This window comes from Arvicanthis niloticus, chromosome 25, assembly GCF_011762505.2.
Source record: "Arvicanthis niloticus isolate mArvNil1 chromosome 25, mArvNil1.pat.X, whole genome shotgun sequence".
NCBI classification, from domain to species: Eukaryota; Metazoa; Chordata; class Mammalia; order Rodentia; family Muridae; genus Arvicanthis; species Arvicanthis niloticus.
Window position 1 is genome coordinate 20,283,275 of NC_133433.1, and position 24,513 is coordinate 20,307,787.

At 41.1% G+C, this 24,513-nt stretch overlaps 1 protein-coding gene across 1 annotated transcript in view; it reads left to right on the forward strand.

The window, feature by feature from the left end:
* Window positions 1-4,851: 4,851 nt before the first annotated feature.
* The window catches only part of Ints8 (integrator complex subunit 8), a 48,751-nt gene continuing 29,089 nt past the window's right edge, over window positions 4,852-24,513 (forward strand). Inside the window, exons 1-10 of the mRNA XM_076924188.1 lie at window positions 4,852-5,130; window positions 6,222-6,396; window positions 9,740-9,880; window positions 10,144-10,215; window positions 12,027-12,078; window positions 12,446-12,628; window positions 15,907-16,014; window positions 18,338-18,493; window positions 21,994-22,094; window positions 22,900-23,041. Of these exons, the coding sequence (XP_076780303.1) occupies window positions 5,001-5,130; window positions 6,222-6,396; window positions 9,740-9,880; window positions 10,144-10,215; window positions 12,027-12,078; window positions 12,446-12,628; window positions 15,907-16,014; window positions 18,338-18,493; window positions 21,994-22,094; window positions 22,900-23,041 (1,260 nt within the window). The 5' untranslated portion in view covers window positions 4,852-5,000. The remainder of the gene's footprint in view (window positions 5,131-6,221; window positions 6,397-9,739; window positions 9,881-10,143; window positions 10,216-12,026; window positions 12,079-12,445; window positions 12,629-15,906; window positions 16,015-18,337; window positions 18,494-21,993; window positions 22,095-22,899; window positions 23,042-24,513) is intronic.

The window sequence follows — 24,513 nt, forward strand, 5'->3', positions numbered from 1 at the left end:
TGTGTGAGGAGTGTTTGCCTGCATGAATGTCTTTGTGCCACATATGTTCATTCATAATATTCTCTAGAACTGATGTTACAGATTTCTGTGAATCACCATGTGGGTGCTGGGAGTCACACTTAGGTCCTTCCCCCACCCTTGTATTTTGTGGAATGCTGAGGGATGTAGAGGGATTTGAACCTAGGGCCTTGTACATGCTAAGCAAGTAATCTACCACTGAGCTACAGCCTCAGCTCTACCTTCTAAGTCCAGTGTCCAATACAGCTAGTCTTGGTCTTGGAGCCCTTTAGTTAGTCTGATGGAGGCTTGTGACTAAAAATCATAGGCTGCTTCCCAGCCAATGAGCTACCTGCTTTTGGGTCAGGTAATTCCTTGGCTCTCCTAAAAGCTCTTGGGAGTCAGCAACTTCTGAATGGCTAGAGTTTGATAGGGCCTCAACAGTAACCTAGCAGAGTAAATGTTCCCAGTTAGAGCTAAGAGCTGAGTTCCTCCTGCTCCATGTTTATTTGCAAAGGGGAGGTAGCTCTTGGTTAGTTGGTACTTGCTGGATCTGCCATCTCAGCACCCAGGCTTCTAGTTTGCCCTGGTGACTCCTCATCTACATAATGCACTTTCTATAATACAGGCTGTACATATTGAGTCTGAACCAAAGGCCTTCTAATTAATTAGTTAATTTTGAGTACTAAGACTCTAACCCAGAGCCTCACACATGCTAGGCTAGCGTTCCACCACTAAGTAACCACCCAGAAGACCCCTGATTCTAGGCAGTAAGAATTTTCTACAACAGGAGGATCTCTGTGCATTTGAGGACAGCCTGGGCTCCATGGTTCCAGGACTACCAGAGCTTACTGGTGAGATCCTGTCTTGAAGAGCAATGACACAGGGGTTGTCATGACTGTGGACAAGTGGTACAGTTGCCATTTTCCAGCCTCATCACTCCTTGTGGTGGTTCTTTTCACTGTGTGCAATGTGGAAAATGCAGATTTTAGGTGTCCTTCAACCAATGCCAGCCAGCCTTTGCCTCCAGAACAAGCTGATACAGCTCCAAATGGACATATGAGGGAATGTGTGTTTCTGACATGTGCCAAAACAACAGTGCCACTTTTTTCATAGATTTTATGGATTTTATTGTTTTTCTGGAAATTTCAATATTAATAAATATAGCAGAAATTTCCTTTCACATAAATTCTAATACAGAGTTCTTTAAATTATCTATATTCAAGAGCCACGTTTTTGTTGTTGTTGTTGTTGTCGTCTAAATCCCTTATTAACTGATAAGTGGTCTGCTGTTCTTGACCACTTTCCAGCTCATGGCATGTTCAGGTTCACCAGCATCCAAACATGTATGTACACCCCTGCTCAAGTAGACGTGGCCCATTGAACATGCACTTGAGTATCAGGACAAGTCAGGCTGTTGGAAAAAATTTCTGAACTGATGGTCTCATTGACAATATTTACCTTGATAATGCCCGTCTTACTGTTCTGTTGCCATGACAAAGTAACACGAGCAAGGTAACATATGAAAGAAAGCATTTAATTGGGGCTCACAGTTCCACAAAGCTAAAGAGTTGACAACTATCATGGCAGGGAGCATGGCAGTGGGCAGGCAGGAGCAGCGGCTGAAGACTTATATCCGAGCCACAAGTGTGAGGCAGAGAGAGAGAACTGACTGGAAATGGCATGGACTATTGAAAGCTTACCCTCAGTGACAGACCTACAAGGCCACACCTCCTAATCCTTCGTGAACAGTTCCAACTGAGGACTAAGCAATCAAATGTATGAGCCTATGGGGGCCATTCTCATCCAAACCAACACAAAGACCATTGAGGAACCTTCTCTGGAGCTGTCTTAGGGTTTCTATTGCTGTGATAAGACATGTCCAACAAGTTTCAGAGGTAAGTTTATTTCAGTTTACAATTTCACAGCCCTGTGGGAAATCAGAGCAGGAACTCAAACAGGGCAGAAACCTACAGGAAGGTGCTGATGCAAAGGCCATGAAAAAGTGTTGTTTACTGACTTATTCCCTATGGCCTGCTAGCTTGTTTTCTTACAACATCTAGGATGGCGGGTGGTAGCACCTCCAGTGAGGTGGGCCCACCCACATCCATAATAAATCAAGACAATTCAGTACACACTTATAGGGGCATTTTCTTGAATAAGTCCCAAATGACTGTAGCTAGCATCAAGTTGACAAAACTAACCAATAAGGACAGTGGTCTGATAGCACTTTGTGTACCACATTTAGGAGCTTTATTTTTAGGGGCTTAAGAGAAGCTCAGAGGTTTAAAAAAAAAGTGCTTGTAGCCAGGTGTGCTGGCTCAGAGTGTTAATCATGACATTCAGGAGCCAGAGGCAGGTTGGGTATGTGAGTTCGAGGCCAGCCTGGTCTATAGGGAGTTTCAGAGCAGCCAGAGCTACATAGTCTCAGTCTCTCTCTCTCTCTCTCTCTCTCTCTCTCTCTCTCTCTCTCTCTCTCTCTCTCTCTCTCTCTCTCAAAAAAAAAGGTGCTTCCTGCTCTTGCAGAAGCCTAGAGTTCAGTTCCCAGGGGATTTGATGACATTCTCTTCTGACCTCCAGGGTGCACACACACTAATTTAGAAAAAAGTCTTTTAATTATTTTTATTTTATGTATATGAGTGTTTTGCCTGTGTGTATGCCTATGCCACACATGTCTGCCTGTTATCCGAGGAAGCAAGAAGAGGGTGTCAGATCCCCTGAATTTGGAGTTACAGATGTTTGTGAGCCCCCTGTGTGTAGGAATTGAGCCTGAGTGACCTGGAAGAGCAGTCAGAGCTCTTAACTCCAGAGCCTTCTCTCCAGGTCCTGAAAATAAATCTGAAGAGGGGGAAGAGGAGGAGGAGAAGGAGGAAAAAGAGGAAGAGGAGGAAGAGGAGGAGGAACCAAGATCTGTATTCTCTGATTTGTTTATATGTGGTATAAGAGTTTTGGTTTGTTGTTATTAAGAGTTTTGCTATGTAGCTAAGGCTGGCCTCAAACTTATCAATCATTCTACACCTTGTGAATGCTGGGAATATAGGCATGTACAAGAGGCCAGGGTTGAGAAGGCCTACTGGAAGAAATCACATTGTCTGCTAGCACACTTACATCTGTCCTCATTTTGAAAGTATATGGATAAGACTTAGAGATTCATGCCAGGATGGCTCTGTCTCTGACAACTGTGACATAACAGCACAGGGAAAAGAATGGCAAAGAGAACCTGTGATCGTCCGGTGACGTATTAATGTGACAGTATTTGGCTACTGAGGAAAATTCTGAGAGCCAATCCTAGAAGTATACTGTGAATTTTCATCTAATGTATACACCAAATAATTTGTGCTTTAAATCCTGACACATAAAAGTTTATTACTTGAAGTGAGAGAAAGAGGTTCGGTTGGCAGTAGCAGACCTCCCACTGGCCAGAGGATTGTATCTTCCCTCTGTGCAACTTGAAAATGTCAACTTGGAGGTATCTGTCCAGCCACTTTCTTTGCCAGTCTTGTCTGCCACCATAGAAGACTTTAAACTTTAAAGGATGAGGGTGGGAGTTGTCATTTAAAGACAAAATGATTCAGAAACTCAGCCCCGGCTTAACATGGCAACCAGTGAACACTGACTGGCTTTATTTCTTCAGGTTGCTGAGGTCTCATTCAGTTCCCCATTCAGTTAGATACTTTTTTTTTTTTTAACAAGTAATAAAGAAGTTTAAAGCATCGACATGATTTTATAATAGCTTTCAATTTATTGCTGGTTTATGAAAGCTGCAACAAAGCGTAAACCAATCACAGGCTTGTTATCCCAGCTATTCCTAAAGGACATAAGCTCCACCTCCAGAATATTAAAGAATAGTTTTACGTATTCTATACATGGTTTTATTTTATTTTTTTAAAAAAGAAATCTAAAGACAAAACAACAGATACCCACCCACCCACCCACCCACACACACACACACACACACACAAAAAAAGCCCACAAAGAACTTGGTGATCTATAATTCTAGTACTTGGTAAGTTGATTCAATAAGATTGATGCAAGTTCAAGTTTAGCCTTGGCTACATAGTTTCAGACCATTCTGGGCTACAGTGCTACACCTGTTTCAAACAGAGCAAAACAAAACAGAAGGAGAGGCATCTAAAAGAAACAGATTAAATCTGAAAACTTTTCTGTGTTTCTCAGGGTCCCTTATGAAAACAATCTTTAGTAACACGTATGTGTGAAATTTTCTATGGGGTGTGTGTAGGGTATCGGGGAGTTTTCTTCAACCTTTCTTCTGGATGTATTTTGGCCAGATCAGCTGGCCAGTCAGCTGATTCCAGGAACTCTCTATCAGGACCCATCTGGTCCCTGACTTGAAGGGATCCTTTGGCTTTTGCTTCCTAAGTGCTGGGTTTTACAGGCATGCCCCACTACACTTTGCTTTTTAGTTTTATTGATAACGACACTTAAGAACGTTACAGAATGGCGGAACACGTAAGTAAAATAGGGTTTACTGTGCCTAGACTGGAGATCCGAGGAGAATTAACTAGGTCCTTAGTCCGGGAAGTCGCAGAAAAGTTGGATCTAACTGTATGTAATCTACTTTGGGAAACGGGGAGAGGAGTTAGATTGGAAGGAATCTCAAAAAAGTAAAGCAACCAAGACAAGGCAACTAGATCTGGCCTCTTTTGTCTTATTACTAAGACATCGAACTCGCTTCATTTTCTGGGAACTCCCAGAGAAGCTGGAGAGCCGGGACAGAATCTAGCTTCTGCAGGGCCAGGTGACTCCAAGGTAGCTAGGAGGCGGAGCAGTCTGTTGCTCCCGCCCCTTTCCTCCGAAGTCGAGCAGCGATTGGTCGAGAGCCTGACGAGCTGCGGATCCGGGACGGGCTCCGGGGAGACTACTGCGCCATCTTGGGCCGTGCGAGCGGTCTAAAGGTTCCGGGCGGTTTCGCTGGCTAAAGGGCCCTCGCGAAGGTCAGGTTGGAGCCAGGAGGCGGCGGGAGCAGCGGCGGCGGGGGCAGGATGAGCGCGGAGGCGGCGGACCGGGAGGCGGCCACCTCCAGCCGGCCCTGCACCCCGCCGCAGACCTGCTGGTTCGAGTTCCTGCTGGAGGAGTCGCTGTTGGAGAAGCATCTGCGCAAAGCCTGCCCCGGTGAGCGAGCGGGCGTGGTCGGCGGCCGGGGTTCGCTTGGTCCCCGCGGGCTGAGGCCTGGCTGGCGCGGCAGGGCCCAGCTCGACAGTGCCCCAGCCGCGAGCGTCGCCGCACAGCGTCTGAGGAAAGTTTCAGACAAAGGCTTTTCTGGCTGCCGCGGTCCTCACAGCGTAGGGCGCCCGCACCCGTCGTGCTCTAGGGGCTGATTTAGTGAGGGGAGAGGAGAAGCTAGCCATCGCGGCTCTGCGGAGCCTTGAGCCAGCCGTAGCCTTAGGTTCTTGTTTATTCAGCCAGGGGATTGTGTACTTTACTGTTGAACCCCGAATAATATACCCCGCCCCCCCTTAAAAAAACAAAACAAAACAAAAAAAAAACAACAACCCGAAACAGGAACTGCTTGTGCAGTCGCCAGGTGGCTGTTGTTGTACAGGGATACCAGTATTTGCATAAATGTGGCTGGGCAAGGGGCATGCTCTTTTCCTCTTTCCGGGCATTTTTGTAAAGATACAATGTAAGCTCTTTACCTTAGTCTCTGCTCAGTGCTCATCGGAATTTGGCCTTACTTGTAGGAGACTACTTTGTGAAAAGTTGGCATCGTTAGTCGGGCAGTTTTACCAAGTGTATCTTAATGCTTTTAGAGCTTTCTTACTGGCACCTTGTTAAGAGCTTGTAGGGTGCCAAGCCTCCGTGCTTAGCTCTTTGCATAGGTTACCTTCCTTAACGGAGCCTTCATAATGGTGAGGTAAGTAGCATTAGCTTCTACTCCTCCTTGTGGGAAACAAAGCCAGAGACAGCTCAGTAAAAGACCCCTAATTGTCAAGACAGTAGTTCTTTGCTCTAATTAGCATTGGTCTTATCTTGAACTGGGAACCTGCTTAGTTCTTCCCTGTAAAATGCTTTGTTATTAATTTTTTTGACCTACCCCCCTCACCCCCAGATCTTGCATATTAAGCAAGCTGCAGCTGTCTCTGACCACACCTCCAGATGTTGTGGGTCCCCCCCACCCTGTGTATCGTATTCTTTAGTATATGCGAATCTTTTTGCATTTTTATAATGAAAACTTTAAGAATTTAATTTCTCTTAAATTCTAGATCCTGCACCAGTTCAGCTTATAGTTCAGTTTTTAGAGCAGGCTTCCAAACCTTCAGTTAATGAGCAGAACCAAGTCCAGCCTCCACCTGACAACAAGAGAAATCGCATCCTCAAGCTTCTTGCTCTTAAAGTTGCTGCACATTTGAAGTGGGATTTAGACATATTGGAGAAAAGGTATCAAAATTTAAATGGCATATTTGAAGCAGTGTCTAAATGTCTTTGTTTCTGTCTATATTCTAGTGTTTTTCTGATAGTGGCTTAAAATAAATTACTTTTCTGCATGTTCATAGCAAAACATTCAAACATTTAAAAAAGGTTTTCAGAAAGTATTTAAACCTAGAAGTGTGTGTAGTTCCAACACCTTGAGGCTGAGGCAACAGATTCACTAGAGCCCTCAGGTTAAGGGACCAGACAGGACAGCAGGATAACTCAGACCATCCAACTCTATAGCAGAGCTGCATGATGGGTTGAACAGTAGATAAACCACCCTTTAAAGTAAAGAGAAGATTTTCCTCTCGTGGTACTAGAAATTGCAGCCAGGGCCTCTGGTGTCCTAGGCAAGGTTTTTTACCGATAGTAGGCTATAGCTGAGTTACTTATTGCTTCAGGCATGGTAACATGAGAAAATCCAGACTTTGAATGTTTCAGCCTAAGCATCTGATGACAGTGAATAAAGGTTACTGATGGATGTAGCAGATGATTTACTCTTGAATTTGGTTATTTTTTTTTAGCCAGGAATCATTCACTCCTCCCCAAAACTGTTAACATTACTACTCAAATCAGCATTTACTTGCTTAAAAGCAAATAGTTTCAAAGCTATGGTTAGAAAGTTACATATTTTCATCCTTCTCTCAATTAAAAAAAAAAAAAGAATACCTGAAGAATTTAGAGAGACAGAAATAACATTTCTGTGTATTTTTTTGTCCTGGTTTGCCTAGTGTTCTGGTTTGTTTACAGTGTCAGACTGAACCTAAGCCTTGGGAGTGTTAGGAATGATTGCCACCAAGCCATGTGTCAACTCTTCTATTTTTATTGAGTTTTTTATTTGAACTTTTTTTTTTTGGTTTGTTTTATGTGTATGAATGCTTGGCCTACATGTATGGATGTGTATTGTGTGAGTGTCTTCAGAAGTCAGAAGAGGGTATCACATCCCCTGAATTGGGAGTTATGGATGGTTGTGAACTACCATGTGTGTGGTGGGAACCCAACCCACATCCTCTGAAAGAGTAACAAGTGCTCTAACCACTGAGCATTTGTCCAGTACCCCCTTCTTTTTCTTTTCTTTTCTTTTTTTTCTTTTTTCTTTTTTTTTTTTTTGAGAGGGTTGGGGGGACATAGGATCTTGTGTAGCACAAGCTGACCATGATTAGGCTGTGTAACTAAAGAGGTCCTTGAATTCGTGATTACCTTGCTTTTACCTCTGAGTTGCTGGGATTATGCATACCTAACTTGTTACATTTGTAAATCACATTATTGTACCCTGTATAATGTTTTGATTTGTATCTTCACTTAACATAATATTAACTAGTTGTATGTGGTGATGTATACTCCTAATCCCAACACTCGGGAAGCTGAGGGAAAAAGATCCAGTGGTTCAAAGTCAGCCTGAACTTTATTTTAAAAACGGCCTCAAGTTCCCACTTCACCACGAACCGCTACGCAGTGTCGTTAACTGTCCCTCTTTGGCAATAATTTAGTTTGTTTCCAGGTTGTTTTTTCTTTCATAATTTACTTTTTTTTTTTTTTTTTGTTTTTTTTTTTTTTTTTTTTTTTTTTTTGGTTTTTTCGAGACAGGGTTTCTCTGTGTAGCCTTGGCTGCCCTGGAACTCACTCTGTAGACCAGGCTGGCCTCGAATTCAGAAATCCACCTGCCTCTGCCTCCCAGGTGCTGGGATTAAAGACGTGCACCACCACTGCCCGGTTTACTTTATGTTTGAAGGCAGGGTTTCTGTTCATGGAACTTGTTCTGTAGACTACACTGGCCTCAAACTCAAGAGATCCATCTGTCTCTGCATCCCTGGGTGCTGGGATTAGAGGGTGTGTGCCATGACCGCCCAGTCTTTTTATTTATTTTTTTAATTAATTATTTTATGTATATGGGTGGTTTGATTTATGTCTGTGTACTGCAAATGTGCCTGGTGCCTGGGAAGGCAGAAAAGGGCTTCCGATCCCTGGGACTAGAGTTGGACAGCTGTGAGTAGCCATGAGGTGCTGGGAATTGAACCTAGGTCCTGTAAGAAGAAATGTTGCCCCTAAAATCACTGAGCCATCTCTCTAGCCTATTTCCAGTTTTTCACGGTTATAATAAACTCTAAGGTCATAGACATTTTTTCCTAAGCAGAAGTCCACTGTGTAGCTCAGGCTGGTTTCAAAATCTCTCTGCCTTGTAGCTGGGTCTCACCACACTCTGCTTCTGAGATTTATGCTTTAATCAGTGTAGTGTTTCAAAACACTTTCTTCTGCTATATGTTCTTCAGCTTTAAATATAGTTTTTTAAAAAATTAAATAGTAAATAGTAAATTTTAATAGTAAATTTACCATTTTTTGCTTGTTTGAAACATAATCTTCTGTAGCCCAGGTTGATGTCACGTGCTGTAGTGGAGGATGGCTTTGGGCTCTTCATCTCTTGCCTTTGCTGGATAAATGCTGGGAACACAAGTATGCAGCACCATGTCTGATTTCCAGGATTTTTAATCCAAAGGGAAACCTGACCATTAATAGACCACAAGAGACATATGTGTCCATGGTAATATATGAAATATCAATACACACATGGTATATATGAAACAGTTGGAAAACTGAATACCTGTGAAGGTTTTTTGGGGGCTGGGAATTAAATTTCTGACCTCATGTATGTTGGACAAGTAAAGCATTGACTACATTCCTGAAACCAACTAACTAATTGATTGTTTGATGATAAAGTAAATTACTTGCTTTTCTTTTTTGGAGGGGGCGTGGTAGGTTGGTGGTGGTAATGGTGGTGGTATTGACAGGATCTTGCTGTGTGGACCGGGCTGTCCTTGCTCTCACAGATCCTTCTGCCTCTCCCTCCTGAGTGCTGGCAAATGTCAGTTATTTCTGGGTGAAATAACTAATGTCATTTTGTTAAGAATTTGCTTTTTGCAGGTTGTGGTGGTATACACATGTGCTAAGTCAACATCTTGGAGGCTGAGATGGGGAGGCTGCCAGTTTGAGACCAGCCTAGGTTGCTTAGCAGGACCTTATTTGAAAAAAGGGAAGCTAAATTTTTTTAGATGTAATCTGAAATCTGTGTAGTTTGAGAAGTAGAGAAGACATGAAGAAGATCCGTTGAGTAGTTGAAGGTGTGTGAGGGATGTGCATTGCATCTTTTGTTCCCTTTTCTGTTTAAGTCCATAGTAAAAGGTCTTGGAATCTAATAAGTAAACCTGCAGATGGATCCTTGAACAATGTAGGATTATTTTCACTCATAGTGGGGTTTGTGTTGTGTGTGGCTTGTGCAGCTAACATGCAGACATGCATCTTTGCCTCTCTTAAGCCTGTCTGTTCCGGTGTTGAATATGCTGCTGAATGAGCTCCTGTGCATCAGTAAAGTCCCGCCAGGGACCAAGCATGTGGACATGGATCTGGCTGCCCTTCCCCCAACCACTGCCATGGCCATCCTCCTCTACAACAGATGGTGAGTGGTGAAGCCTGCTGTGGGTGCCTCCTTTCCTTGCATGATGGCTTTCAGAAATTGTGCTTTTAAGGAACTCCTTTTGCTCCAGGGGTCTCTGTGGGCATCTTTGGAACTGTGAACCTGAAAGTAGAGAAATTTTATTTATGGCTGTGTAAATGAAAAGTGTATTACTGAAACTGTGAATGAAATCTCACATTTTTAAAGCTCTATTGATTATTATTGAACTGGCCTTTTTATTAATTGTTTCCCTATCTTTTCTTTAGGGCAATTAGGACAATTGTTCAAAGTAGTTTTCCTGTCAAACAGGCTAAACCTGGACCCCCTCAACTAAATGTGTAAGTTGGCTGATATAACCATCACTTGTGATGTTTTTCATCATAATTTAAAATTGTTTTATAGGCTTTTAACGCATGTTACAGAGGAAGTGGAACAGAAGTGGGCGGGCCCCACATGGAGGTTGGGTTGATGGAGCTAGGGGAGTTGGAGGATTGAGTATGAAGATTTTCCCCCCCCCCTCCATTAATTAAATTGTCTTTAATGTATGTTAGTTTTGTACTTGGGGAAATTCTTTTAATACTTACGAGTGTTAACAGTATGACTTTCATTGCAAAAGTTGATTAAATATGGCGTTTTAAATCCAATTCATAAATTGTAAGTGGCAGTTCCTCCCATTTGAGAGCTAGACACCATACTTTCTGCCTTGATATGAGTGAGATTTACTTACTTACACTTACACAGAGAATAGGCTAATTTATGGCACAGGCTTTAAGGATTAGCCACATTCTTCAGGACTTGTGCCTGAGTACAGTTGGAGCAAGTCTCTGTCAGGGCAGATAGTTCACTTCATGAGCCAGGATGCCAAGGAAGAAAGGATGGAGCAGGGGCCAGCAATTAACTCTGGGGCCACACCCAGTGTTCTACCACAGTAGAGCTCAGAAGGACCATCTAGGCAGCAAGCCACCTAGGGAGGGAACTGCCAGTATTCCAGGTAGTGGCAACATTATGCTAGGACTTGAGCAATGACACAGTCTTTGTAATATGACCCATTCCCCCCCCCCTTCTTTAAAGATTTGTTTACTTTTATGCACATGGGTGTTCTCCCTCTGTGTAAAGGAGCCAGGTCCTCAGGAATTGGAATTACAGACAATTGTGAGCTGCCATGTGGGTGCTAGGAATTGAAGCTGGACCTCTGGAAGATCAACCAGTGCTCTTAATCACTGAGCCATCAGTGATTTCCAGCCCATAAGCTCATATGACTCATTCTCTGTTACTTTTTTTTTTTTTTTTTTTTTTTTGAAATAGGGTCTTACGTGTCTCTGGCTGGCTGGCCTGGAACTCACTAATGTAGATCAGGCTGGTCTTGAACTCAAAGTTTTCCTTACACTGTTTTCTGAGTGCTAGGATTAAAGATTAGTGTCATCATGCTCAGCTTCTGTACCTTTTTTTTTTTAAGATGTAATTTTATTTTATGCTGCTGAGTGTTTGCATATGTAATTGTACCATGTGCATGTCTGATGCTTTAGGGCAAAAGGTCCGGATCCCATGGAACTTAAATTACACTAGGCTTTGAGTCACTATATAGGTGCTGGGAACTGAACCCTTGTCTTTTTGGAAGAGCAACAAGGACGCAAGTGCTTCTAACAGCTGAGGCCTCACTTGCACCCTCTGCGTCTCTTTAAATAAATGAGCGTTTGTTGTCAGTAAGCTTTAATATCATTTTCTTAGTTTATTTCCTTCTCCTTTTTTTTTTTTTTTTTTTTTTGTTTGTTTGTTTGTTTAGTTTTAAAGACAGGGTCGGATGTAGTTCAAAGTGGCTTCTGCACTCAGTTTTCTAACTTGATTGGTCTTGAAACTTCTGATTCTTCTGACTCTGCTGCTCTACTGTTCAACTTTAATGGGTAATAGGTGTGTTTTATGCTTAGTTTGGTTTATTCCTAAATTGAAAGTTTTATGCAAAATACTTGAGAAGGTTCTGGTAAATTAATGATTGTCATAATAATATGTGATTTATTTGTTTAAATCAAAAAAAGTGTTAACATACTTTTAAAAAATTAACTTCGTGCTGAAAAATGATAGTCTTAAATTTAGACTTGTACATTCATGTCTTAAGAGTTATTTGAGTGATCTTCAATCGTTTCACTTTTAGCATGAATCAGATGCAGCAGGAAAAAGAGCTGACAGAAAATATTTTGAAAGTGGTGAGTATTGGCAGTGACTGCAGTGCTGGGTCTTGGGAACAGGTTAGCATGTAGGAATGCTTCTAATCTTAGGTCTGTGCATGTTATAAAGGGTTAAGTCATTGTGTGTGTGTGTGTGGGGGGGGCCTTTTTTTGTTTGGTTTTTCGAGACAGGGTTTCTCTGTGTAGCCCTGGCTGTCCTGGAACGAACTCTGTAGACCAGGCTGGCCTCCAACTCAGAAATCCGCCTGCCTCTGCCTCCCAAGTGCTGCGAGTGCTGGGATTAAAAGCATGCGCCACCACTGCCTGGCGTGTATGTAGCTTTTGTGAGACAGTTTTATTATGTAGCCCTACTAATTGTTGTGGTTTTGTTATTAAATATTTGTAGCTAAAAGAACAAGCTGCTGATTCTATTTTGGTCCTGGAAGCAGCCCTGAAATTAAACAAGGATCTGTATGTTCACACGATGAGAACTCTAGACTTACTGGCTGTGGAACCAGGCACAGTGAATGGGGAAACTGAGAATTCCACGGCTGGGTTGAAAATCAGAACTGAGGAGATGCAGTGTCAGGTATTTCTACCTTTGTTTTTGTGATTTTGTTTTGAGTGTCTGTCTGTCTGTCTGTCTGTCTGTCTGTCTGTCTGTATTTAAACATTTTTAAAGAAACACTTCTATTATGGCAAAGATTGGCCTGAAACTTACTTTGTGAGCAGAATTTGCATTAGCCCCCTAACTGCTGGGATTATTAACATGTAGCACCATATGTAATTTACTAGATTTTTTAAAATTTATTTTATGTAAATGAGATTACACTGTCGCTGTCTTCAGGCACACCAGAAGAGGGCATTGGATCCCATTATAGATGATTTTGAGCCACCATGTGGTTGCTGGGAATTGAACTCAGGATCTCTGAAAAAGCAGTCACTTGTAAAAGTTTCATGAAGTTTGTTATTTTTGAGGTCGTTTCTGAATTGATTTGCAGTACATTCATATTAGGCATATAAGGACAACAAAGCTAGTACTGTGGTAGGCTGAAAAGGTAGGCTTCTGTGAAGTAACTGACTTCTTAAGGGTCTTGTCTTTTCTCTGACATTGGGCTCCTAGATCCTTTGACAATTTTCAGTTTTATCCAGGCAAGGTATTACGTGCCTTTTATCCTAGCACTGGGGAGACAGAAGCAAGGGAAATCAAGGCCAGCCTGGTCTACAGAGCCAGTACTAGTACAGCCAAGGCTATTAGAGACCCTGTCTCCAAAAAAAACCCCAAAAAACCAAGAACAACAAAAAGACATTTTAATTGTCAATTGTCATTTTATGTGTTCAAGCCTTCCTTTTCTTCACTGGATCTACCGATTTATTTATTTGTTTGTTTGTTTGTTTTGTCAGCTTGATAAAAGCTAGAGTCATCTGGGATTAGGGAAATGCACAGAGAAAATGACTCCATCAGATTGTCCTGTGTGCGAGCCTGTGAGGTCATTTTCTTGATTAGTGATGGATGCAGGAGGACCCATGCCCCTGTGTGTGGTGCCACCCTTGGGCTGGTAGTCCTGAGTTGTATAAGAAGGTGGATTGAGCAAGCCAGTAAGCAGCATTTCTCCATAGCCTCTGCTTCAGTTTCTATCTCCAGGTTCTTGTTTGAGTTCTGCCCTGAATTCCTTCAGTTATAGAATGTTACCTAAAAGTTGTAAGATGAAAAAAAAAATATGTTTTCCCCAAGTGGATTTTTGTCATAGTCTTTGTAATGACTATGGAAATGAAACTAAGGGCTGGAGATATGTTCATCACTGGGAGTGTTGGCTACTCTTCCAGAGGACCCAAGTTCAGTTTTCAGCACCCACATGGCAGCTCACAGCTGTCCGTAATACCAAGTCCAGAAGATCCATAGCACCAGGTATGCATGTGATTTGCACATCTGTGCATGTAGGCAAAATGTCTGTACACATAAAATAAATCTTTTTAAAAAAATAAAACTTAGAAATCAAACTAAGACTAGATTATATTAAGTATGTGAGGTCTGCATACTGTAGCTTGTTTTTTAGTACAGAGCCTTGAGGACAATAGGAATTTTAAAACATTTGTTGATTACCTTTTTGAGACTAAAATCCATTAGATGATGATGATTTTAGTTTGAGACAGGGTTTCTCTGTGTAACCCTGACTGTCTAGGAACTAGCTCTGTAAACCAGGCTGGTCTCAAACTCAGAGCTCTGCCTGCGTCTGCCAGCTGAGTGCTGGGAGTAAAGGCGTGCACCACCGTGCATGGCTAGATCTTAACTTTAAAGGCTGCTCTTTTATCTGTACAAATAAATGGCATCTTTGCCCTATTGTTCATTCAGAAAAGAGATGGAAATGACACAGTGTTATGAAGGCTGTCTTTTTTCAGTGTTGGGAATAGCTGAAGGTAATCATGTAAGACACAGTGAGAATTTATGGGAGGTGGATACTTGTATTTAAAAAGAATGAACCACTGATGATAGGTTTTAAGCCTGAACTCTATGACTTGGCATCTTTGCTTTCTAAAATCACTTTTCTTCATGCTGATATTCTAAGAGTGGCTTGCTGGATTGAGTCAGACTTCTTTGAAATCCATAGTAAGGGTATCAATCTAAGACAAGGTTCTTGGAGGCTGGTGATGTAAAGATGTTGGTAGAGTGCTTGCCTACAGAATCCTAGTTGTGATCCCTTGCTAGCATCACATTAAAAAAAAATGGAATGATGATGTGTGCTTGTAGTCTCAGTACCCAGATACAGAAGCACAGCATCAGAACTTGATGGCTACATACTGAGTTTGAGAACCTGTCTCAGAGCGCGGCCAGAGAGGAAGAGAGAGGGAGGGAAAGGGGGCAGTGAGGAGAAAGGGGCGACATGTTTGGGAAATTCACACATTCTACTGTTACAAAGCAATCATGATAATGTTCTAGTCAGTACGTGTCTCAGTTTTGTTTGTTATGGTAAACACTAATCCTTGTCCATTTGTGGACTGCTTCCTACCTCTGTTCTCTTCTGGGATGGCAGAATTCTTTACGTATTGAAACTAGTAGCAGGCAACTGAACACTTTTTAGGTATTGTCTCTAACTTTGTCTAGCTTGGAATCGAGAATGTTCTAAGGATATGTGATATACTTAGTTTAGATTGAATCGGAAGCTTGTAAATTAGAGAAGTGGAAATGTAAAGAATCTCATGCAGGCAGCAGCATGACAGTTGCAGTCTGTAGGGGCAGTGTGAGGTGCTGGAGGCTGTGGGTAGCTGACATGAGCTGTGCCATCTGGTGTGGAGAATGGCTTCAGGGGCACTGTCCCCAGAGCAGTTTGACTTGGCTTTTTTCCTGTTCCTTCTCTTGTTTTTCTGACCTAATTCTTTGGCCTTCCAAATAATGTCGTACATTACTTAAAATCATTTGTTAGTTTTTGTTTTGTTCTGTTGCTTAGGTCCAAATTAGTGCCTATTATTATCTTTTTTCTTTGTTATCCTGCTATTAAAGGTAAGTCTGAGCCAGGCATGGTGGGAATGGCCTTTAATCCTAACACTCAGGAGGCAGAGACAGGTGGATCTTTGTGAATTTGAGTCCAGCCTGATGTATGTAGTGAGCTCCAGGACAGCCAGATATGTAGAGAAACCCTGTCACAAAACAAACAAAATAAATGAATAAATAAATTTGAGTTTTATCAACTTTTGTTCTGTTTTCCTGGGGCGGGGTTTCTCCTTGCCTTGGCTGTCCTGGAACTCATATAGACCAGGCTGGTCTCTGCCTCCTTAGCATTCGGATTAAAGTGTGCAGCATTACCACCCAGTGCATCAACTCTTAAGTACATACACATTCCGAAGCACATTGGTGTTTTGTTTTTTCAGGTGTGTTATGATTTGGGTGCAGCATACTTCCAGCAAGGCTCCACAAATTCAGCTGTCTATGAAAATGCAAGAGAGAAGTTTTTTAGAACAAAAGAACTAATTGCAGAGGTAAATACAGTTATAAACGATATATAATATTTGATCCCTTGGAAATCTCTGGAGTTTTTTGCTTTAATTTTTCTTAAGCAAAGCTATGTTGGATATGAGAGTGTGACTTGTTTGGTTTTTAAGACAGTTTCACTATGTGGCTCTGGTTGGCCTAGAACTCACAATGTAGACAAGGTTGGCCCAAGTGCTGGGATTAATAGATGTGTGACACCAAACACAGTTTGGGGTGTGGCTTCATGGTAGAATATGTTCTTAGCATGCACAAGTCCTTTGGTTCAATCCCAGCACTAGCAGACAAAACCAGTGTGCCCATTACAGAACATTTGGAAAGTTAAAAGGGAATAGTACAAACTTAAAATAGTACAAACTTAAATAGTACTCTTAAAAATGTGTAATAGCTGGGCCGTGGTGGTGTACGCCTTTAATCCCAGCACCTGGGAGGCAGAGGCAGGCGGATTTCTGAGTTCGAGGCCAGCCTGGTCTACAGAGTGAGTTCCAGGACAGCCAGGGCTACACAGAGAAACCCTGTCTCGAAAAAACCAAAAATATAAAAAAATGTGTACTATTTCCTTGTTGTCTTAGTTAGGGTTTCTATTGCTATGAAGAGACACCATGACCATGACAACTCTCATAAAGGACAACATTTAATTGGGGCTCTCTTATAGTTTCAGAGATTTAATCCATTATCATCATGGCTAGAAGCATGGTGGCATGCAGGGAGACAAGGTGCTGAGTTATCCATCTTGATCAGCAGGTGGCAGCAGGAGACTGTGCCAAACTGAGCATAGCATGAACATAGGAGACTTGAAAGCTCATCCCCACAGTGACATACTTCCTCCACAAGACCACACCTACTTCAATAAGGCCATACCTCTTAATAGTGCTACTCCCTATTGGCCAAGAATTTAACACATGAGTTTATGGGGGCCAGACCTCCACACTTGGTATCTTAATGTCTTTTTCTGTTGCTGTGATAAAATATCCAAAAGCAACTTTAAGAGAAATAAAAGTTTATTTTGGATCATAATTTGAGGTATGGCATGCTGGGGTATCAAGACAATAGGAACTTGAAACAGCTGTTCATATTGTGTCCATTGTCAAGAATAGAGTGCTAGCCTGTCTTGGTGGTACACTTGTTTGATTCCAGCCCTCAGGAGGCAGAAGCAAAAGGATATTTATGAGTCTAAGGTTAACCTTCTGTACATGATAAGGTTCTTTTTATGATTCAGATGACTACACTAAGAAAGGTTTACTTTTTACATTCTGTGTATCTGTTTATATCTGTGTGAGGGTATGTGCATGTGAGTGCTGGTTCACTTGGAAGGCAGTAGATGGTGTTCCCTCCCCTGCAGCTGTAATTACAGGTGGATGTGAGCTACCAACCATGGGTGCTGGGAACCAAACTCAGACTCTGTGTGTGTGCTTAACTACTAAGCCATCTCTCTAGCCTCAGATGACTGAATTTTTAAGTGTAATGTTTTTTAACTGTAGGAACCTGGAAAATCATTTTTAATTTTCTTTCCTCATTGCACAAATTAATCAAATACCATCAAAGCTTCATTTATTCTATTTCTTCATCCATTTTAGAAGTACTAGGACTTGGTCTCTTGGCTGCTGCTTCCTCAGCAGTGCTCTGCTGTGGGGCTGTATCGCTAGTTCTAGGCTTACTTTATCTAGAGCTATTAGAAATCACTAATCTTGTTGACTTTTAGATATAATTATTTAAAATTTAGTTAAAACTGTGTTGTGTCTTTACAAATGTTTTTGGTAATAATATATTTAATATTTTTGAAAGAAGATTTATGTAGATTTAACATTGTGTCGGTGTATAAGAGTTGTTACTCATTGTTACTGTCTTATTTGTCATACCTTCTGAAGTGATTAGTCCATCCGTCAATCAATCCATAAAAAAATAAATAAAAAGTAAACATCCAGATGACTGACAATCAGTGAATCAGTAAGAAGAAAAGGGCCAGACTAGTGATAATCAATCAATCTCTGAATAAATAAATAAAAAGTAAAGGACCAGACAATTAATCCCTAGTTTTTGTGGATCATATCCAGTCTATCTTGGGTGTTTATTGTTTTCAACCCTAAAAGTATTTTTAGCTCAAGAAACATGTCAAATCAGATCACAGATTGCTTGTCAGTGAACAGTGTACTGCTGATCTCTGCTCAAAATACTTAACCTTGTTACTATTTGTGGTTCCTCCAGTTTTGAAAGTTTCTTTATTGTTTTCTTGTACTGTTAAAATGTACTATGGAATACTAGTCTGTTGTGTATATTTCACTAACAGATAATGATATAACTCTTACTTTACAGATAGGTTCATTATCTCTTCATTGTACCATAGATGAGAAGCGGTTAGCTGGCTATTGTCAAGCGTGTGATGTTCTAGTACCTTCTTCTGATAATAACTCTCAGCAGTTGACTCCATACAGTCAAGTTCATATTTGTTTACGATCTGGAAGCTATCAGGTAAGATATGAGGTGTGATTGTAGAGGTGTAGTTGATAAGTTTTAGAAATAAACTACTATGTTCAAATCCTGCTACCACTGTTTGGCAAGTATGGCTTGGAGCCAGTCACCCACAGCATCAGCCAGGCCTGACAGCAATGTAGTCCTTATAGAGTTACCTCATTTTTTAAGATTATTATGTGACTCCGGTGAGGTGTTATAATTAGTCATTGTGTGTTCACTGCAACTGATCCTTTTTGAAAGAAAAGCTTGCTCATCACTTCTGTAAGGAAGCCTGAGATCTCATTTTGTAGTGTAGCTTATCTCCCATCTCAAAGAAGGGAAGAACAAGCAGAATGGCTCCTTGGTGGGGTGTTCAGTTGCAAACTCCCTTTGTCAGTGAGCCTGGTTACTGTCTCAGATTATAATGAAAGTCCTGTCTGGGCACTTGCCCATCCCTTTTCTTGTTTGTCTGAGTTACAGAACTCAATATATAGATCAGGCTGGGCTTGCACTCAGAGTCTACAGCCTCTGGGATTAAAGGCATATGCTACCACATCTGGCTAGCCTTTGATTTTTTTTTTTTTTTTAAGATTTATTTATTTATTATGCATGTATTTGTTCTGCCTATATGTATGCCTGTAGGCTACAAGAGGGCATCAGATCTCATTATAGATGGTTATGAGCCACCATGTGTTTGCTAGGAATTGAGCTCAGGACTCAGGGAAAAGCAGCCAGTGCTCCTAACCTCTGAGCCATCTCTCCAGTCCTATCCTTTGCTTTTTAATGAAAATAACTATCAGTGCGAGTTTTGGTGGTGAGATAATATTCAGAGTTTTTTTTCCCCAACACTCTTTATGTTACTTAACTCAGAACAGGAAACATAAAACAGTCAAGCTTAACTTTCATCATTTGTTTTTATTTTTTTATTTTAAAAATATTTTTATTTTTAATTTAATTAGTTTATTTTACTTTATGTTATGAGTGTTTTGGCTATTGGATGCTCTGGAGCTGGGTTGTGAGCACCATGTGGGGCTGGGTCTTGAACATAGGTCTTCTATAAGAGCAGGTGCTCTGACCACTCTCCTGCCTCTTATTTATTTATTTACATTTTGATGTTTTGAGGCGGCGTTTTCCTATATGCCAGAATGGCCTAGAACTTGTCATCCTGTTTCGCCCTTCCAAATGCTGACATTAACTTTCAGCTTTGTGTCTCCCAATTGGGTTTCTATCCCAGATTAGTAATTCATTATTTTCTTCCAAAATTTCATTTCTTCACCCATCAAAAATACACAAAAAGGAAGATTGTTAACTTTTTCCTTTTTCTCTTGCCCTTTTTGTTGTTTTTGTTTTGTTGAAGACAGAGTTTCCCTGTGTAGCCCTGGCTGTCCTGGAATGTGCTCTGTAGACCAGGCTGGTCTCAAACTCAGAAATTCTCCTGCCTCTGCCACCAGAGTGCTGAGATTAAAGGCGTGCATGAGCACACCTGGCTTTTTTTTTTTTTTTTTTTTTTTTTTGTAATTCTTTGTTTTGAGTAGGAAATTAATAAAATTTTCTAGAAGTTGAGTGGCAGGTACTAATGAATTAATTAAAGTTTCGATGTTGTTCTTTTACATCTTAGCAATACAGGTTTATAGAGGGTCTACTAGCGCAGCGATTCTCACCCTGTAGCCTGTGGTACCTTTGGGAGCTGAGTGACTCTGTCACGGGGTCACGTATCAGATACCCTGCTTACCAGATTTTTACATTATAATTCCTAATGTTGACAAAGTTATAAAGTAGTAATGAGAATTATTTATGGTTGGGGTCACCACAGTAGTAGGAACTGTATTAAAGGGTCACAGCACTAGGAAGGCTGAGAACCACTGCCTTAGAGTAAGATACGGATTGTAAGAAGGCCCTTAATTTTTTTTCTTTTGATTTTGAAAAATAAGGTCAGCTGGATGTGCTGGTGTGTACCTTTAATCCTAGCATTTGGGAAGCAAAGGCCTGCCTGGTCTACAGAGTTAGTTCTGGGCTAGCCAGGGCTATGTAATAAAAGCCTTTTAAAAGCTCCTTCAAGGGATAAGGCCTGTGCAAATAAGACCTTTGGAATATTCCTCTTCCTCATGTTACTGTGAATGTGAATAGCCTCCACACAATAGATCAAGAACTTAGAATGAGGAACTCAGAAGAGAAGAGTGGGCACTGGAGAGATAGCTTTGAGGTTAAGAACATTAGCTGCTCCTCAAGAGGTTCTGAGTTCACTTCTCAGCAATTGTATGGTGGCTCACAACCATCTATAATGGGATCTGATGCCCTTTTCTGGTTTGTCTGAAGATAGTGTATTCACATAAAGTAAATTAGTGTACTCACATAATATATACATAAAGAAAGAAAAATACATATATAAAAATAAAAATACACATATAAATAGCAAAATTAAAGAAAAAAGCTGTTATGTAAAAGCTCTGCAATGTATGGCAGTTGGCATATGTAGACATTTTTGTCTCTCAGACATTGTGTTTAGGTTTTTATTTGGATAGGACTCTTTACATGAACCTTGTTTTTGTTTTATGTTAGTCAAGCTATACTGGTGAAGCAGCTAGAAGAGATAATAGGATCTCTCACAGTTGGCCAGTGGCTGACTTACTTATTTCTCAGGACTCTTGCATTGTCATATTTTGTATGGAGGTGAAATGGTGGGGGATCTGTAGTTTTGAGACCACTTGTTTCTTTGTGCTGGTGGCTAACTAGCACAGATGTTAGCAGAAACCCTTTTCCCACATTATCCTCCCTCCTCTCCTCTTTCTCCATAGCTCGAGAAAGACCTGAGAAAGGGTTCATACGTAATATGTAATATTCTGTAATTTACTAAAGAGTATATTTTAGATCATTGGAATTGTTTAATTATTTTAAGGTTCTTTTAGAAGTTAGTTTCGTGAATAAAACCTTTAAAGTTTCTTTGAAAGGCTTTTGTTGTTGTTGCTGTTGGAGATTGATGGAGATGGACTTTGCCTGTGTAGTCCAGGGTCTTCACTTTCCACCTTCTCTCCTCAGTGTGCTGCAATTAGAGGTATACATGTGATGCACTCGGCTAAAGTTTGCTGTCCTTGTGGTTTGTCTGATTAGAAGCTATGGCTTCATTCGTTTCTTTTCTGCTTCTCACTTGTGGTCCGTTGTCTTCAACTTTGAGAAAGGAGAACTTTTTCTGTTGTTAATCTAATTTCAGAAGGCTTTAAAGAGAATGCTTTTGCAGTAAGATAGTTTTTATAATTTTTTACATATAGCTTAGGATGACTTTGAGCTTCTGGTTCTCTAGCTTCTACTGCTTAATGCTGAGATTGCAGGTGTGCACCACTCGTTCAGCCTTAAGCAGTGCTGGCACTGAGCCTAGGCTTATTCAGGCTAGGCAAGCAAAGCAGGCCTTCTGCCGGCTGGGCTATGTTCTGACCCATAGAAGCTATGTCGGTAAGAAACTGCCTCGGTTTTTTGTTTTTTGGTTTTTTTTACATGAATGAAATTTTATGTCTTTGTTCCAGGAGGTAGTGCAGATTTTCATTGAAGATAACTTAACTTTCACCTTACCTGTCCAGTTCCGGCAGTCAGTGTTACGGGAGCTCTCTCAGAAAGCTCAACAGGGGTAAGATGAAAAATTAATTTTGATCTTTGAATCACAGAACAAGTGTTTTGTGGGCTATGAAGTCATACTTGCAAGTTACCTGCAAATTATTAACATTTTCAAATTTGCTGATATAATGGACAAAAAGTGTTGTGGGGGCTTTTTTGAAAGATTTATTTATTCGTATATTTTATGTGTTTGAGTGCTCTGTCTTCATGCACATCAAAAAAGGGATTCAGATCTCATTACAGGTTCTTGTAGACAACCATGTTGTTGGTTGTTGGGAGTTGAACTCAGGATCTCTGGAAGAGCACTCAAGTGCCCTTAACCTCTGAGCCATCTGTCTCTAACTTCTGTGAAGACATTTTTAAAAATGCTTATTTTTATGTATATGGATGTTTCCCTGCTTGGGTATCTGTACACCCTATGCATGCCTGCTGTCTTCCGAGGTCAGAAGAGGGTGGGTGTTGGGTCCTCTGGCACTGGAGTGACAGACAATTGTGAGTGACAGCGAACCCATGTCCTCTGGAAGAGCAGCCAGTGCTCTTCTTAATCACTGAGCCAGCCCTTCAGCCCAGTAGGAGTTTAAAAAAATTTGTTTTTCCTTAGTTTTCTTTTAAAAATGCTTGCAGTGAGAAAGTTATTTGGAGCACAGTTCTTACATTTACTTAATCTTTAGAATTCTTTTTGTATTCTTTTTTGTACTTTTTTTTTGAGTTGGTATATGGTATTTAGTAGAATACTGAATGTTCTAAAATGTTACTTTTCAATACTGTTCACATTTTATAATTAAAAACATTCATATTTCTGCTTTTGTGTTTTGTAGAAATGAAGCTCTAGATGAAATCTGTTTTAAAATATGTGCCTGTAACACAGTACGAGATATACTGGAAGGCAGAACAATTAGTGTCCAGTTCAATCAACTGTTTCTTAGACCCAACAAAGAAAAAATAGATTTTCTCCTTGAGGTAAGGCATTTCCCCTGTGGTAATAGAACATTTGTGTTTTCTTTTCTGTGCCTGAGAGTTGACAGTATTAACAAACTGAGCAGCAACAGCTGCCTTTCCTCCTCCTCTTCCTCTTTTTCCTTCTCCTCTTGTTCCTCCCTCTCCTACCCTGTCCCCTCTTCTTCCTCCTGCTTTTCTTCCCCTCTTTGCTTCAATTCCCCCTCATCTTCTTCCTTTTCTTCCTCCTCCTTCTCTTTCTTCCTCCCCTTCCCTTCTTCTTCCTCCCTTCTCTCCTTCTCTTCTTTTTCCTCAGCTGCTGCTTCTTCCTGTTCTTTTTTTTGGCCTGGCCTCCCATGGTAAAGTAGGCACATCTGTGTCCTCTCACACAGCCCTTTCTTCTTGCTGCCTTGTTTCTGTTGCACTCTTTGCTTCCATTCTCTTTGCTCTTTGACTGACTGCTCTGCTCTACTGAAGTTAGGGCTGCACCCTAATGTTCTGCTTTTTTTTTTTTTTTTTTTTTTTTAAGAGAAAAGTTTATTTATATTAAGACAGTCCTGCTGTGTAGACCAGACTGGCCTCAAATCTACAGAGATCCACTTGTCTCTGCCTCCAAAATGAGGAGACTAAATGCTTATACCACTACACTTGCCTAAGATTTATTTTCTGCGTTTCTTTATGTGTCTGCCTGAATTTATATGCATCATGTGTGTGTAGGTATCTACAGAGGCCAGAAGCCATCAGATCCTCTGGAATTAGAGTTACAAGAGCTGTATGCCATCTGTTTCGGGTGCTGGGAAGTGAACCCAGTTGTGCAAGAGCAGTAAGTGCTCTTAACTGCTGAACTGTCTCTCTGGTCCCCAAGGGTTTTTGTTTGTTTGGTTTTGTTTTGAGACAGTTACTACATAGCCCTGGCTATCCTAGAACTATCTATGTAGCTAGGCTGGCCCTGAACCCACAGATAACTGCCTGCCTCTGCCTCTCAAGTGCTAGGATTAAAGGCATGTGCCCCGACACTTGGCTTCAGCCCCCAAGTCTTAATTTTTAAAAATTAGAAATGTTTTATTATGTATGTATGTGTTTATTGTATGTACACGTGTGCCCATGCAATTGCAAACATGTAGAGGTCTGAGGACAACGTGTGGATGTTGGAACTCAAATATTATCATGCTTTGCCAAGCTCCCTTACCTGCAGAGCCATCTCGCCAGACCTCAAAAGTGAATAAAAGATTCACTGTTTCTTATTTCAGTGTTCAAGTGAGCATATGCACATATGTGTATCCACCTCTGTGTGAGCTCAAAGGCCGGAAGAGTGTGTTAAGTGTCCTCTGTCACCTCTGCCTAATCTTTTGAGTTAGACTTATTGCTGATCCTTGAGCTTGTGTTTTTTCCACTTTGCCGGAATCCAGTAGGCTCAGGAATCCTCCTATCCCTGCTCTCTTCTTGCTGAGTTCCATGCATCTCCAGGGACACTGAGCTTTTTACGTGTGTACTGG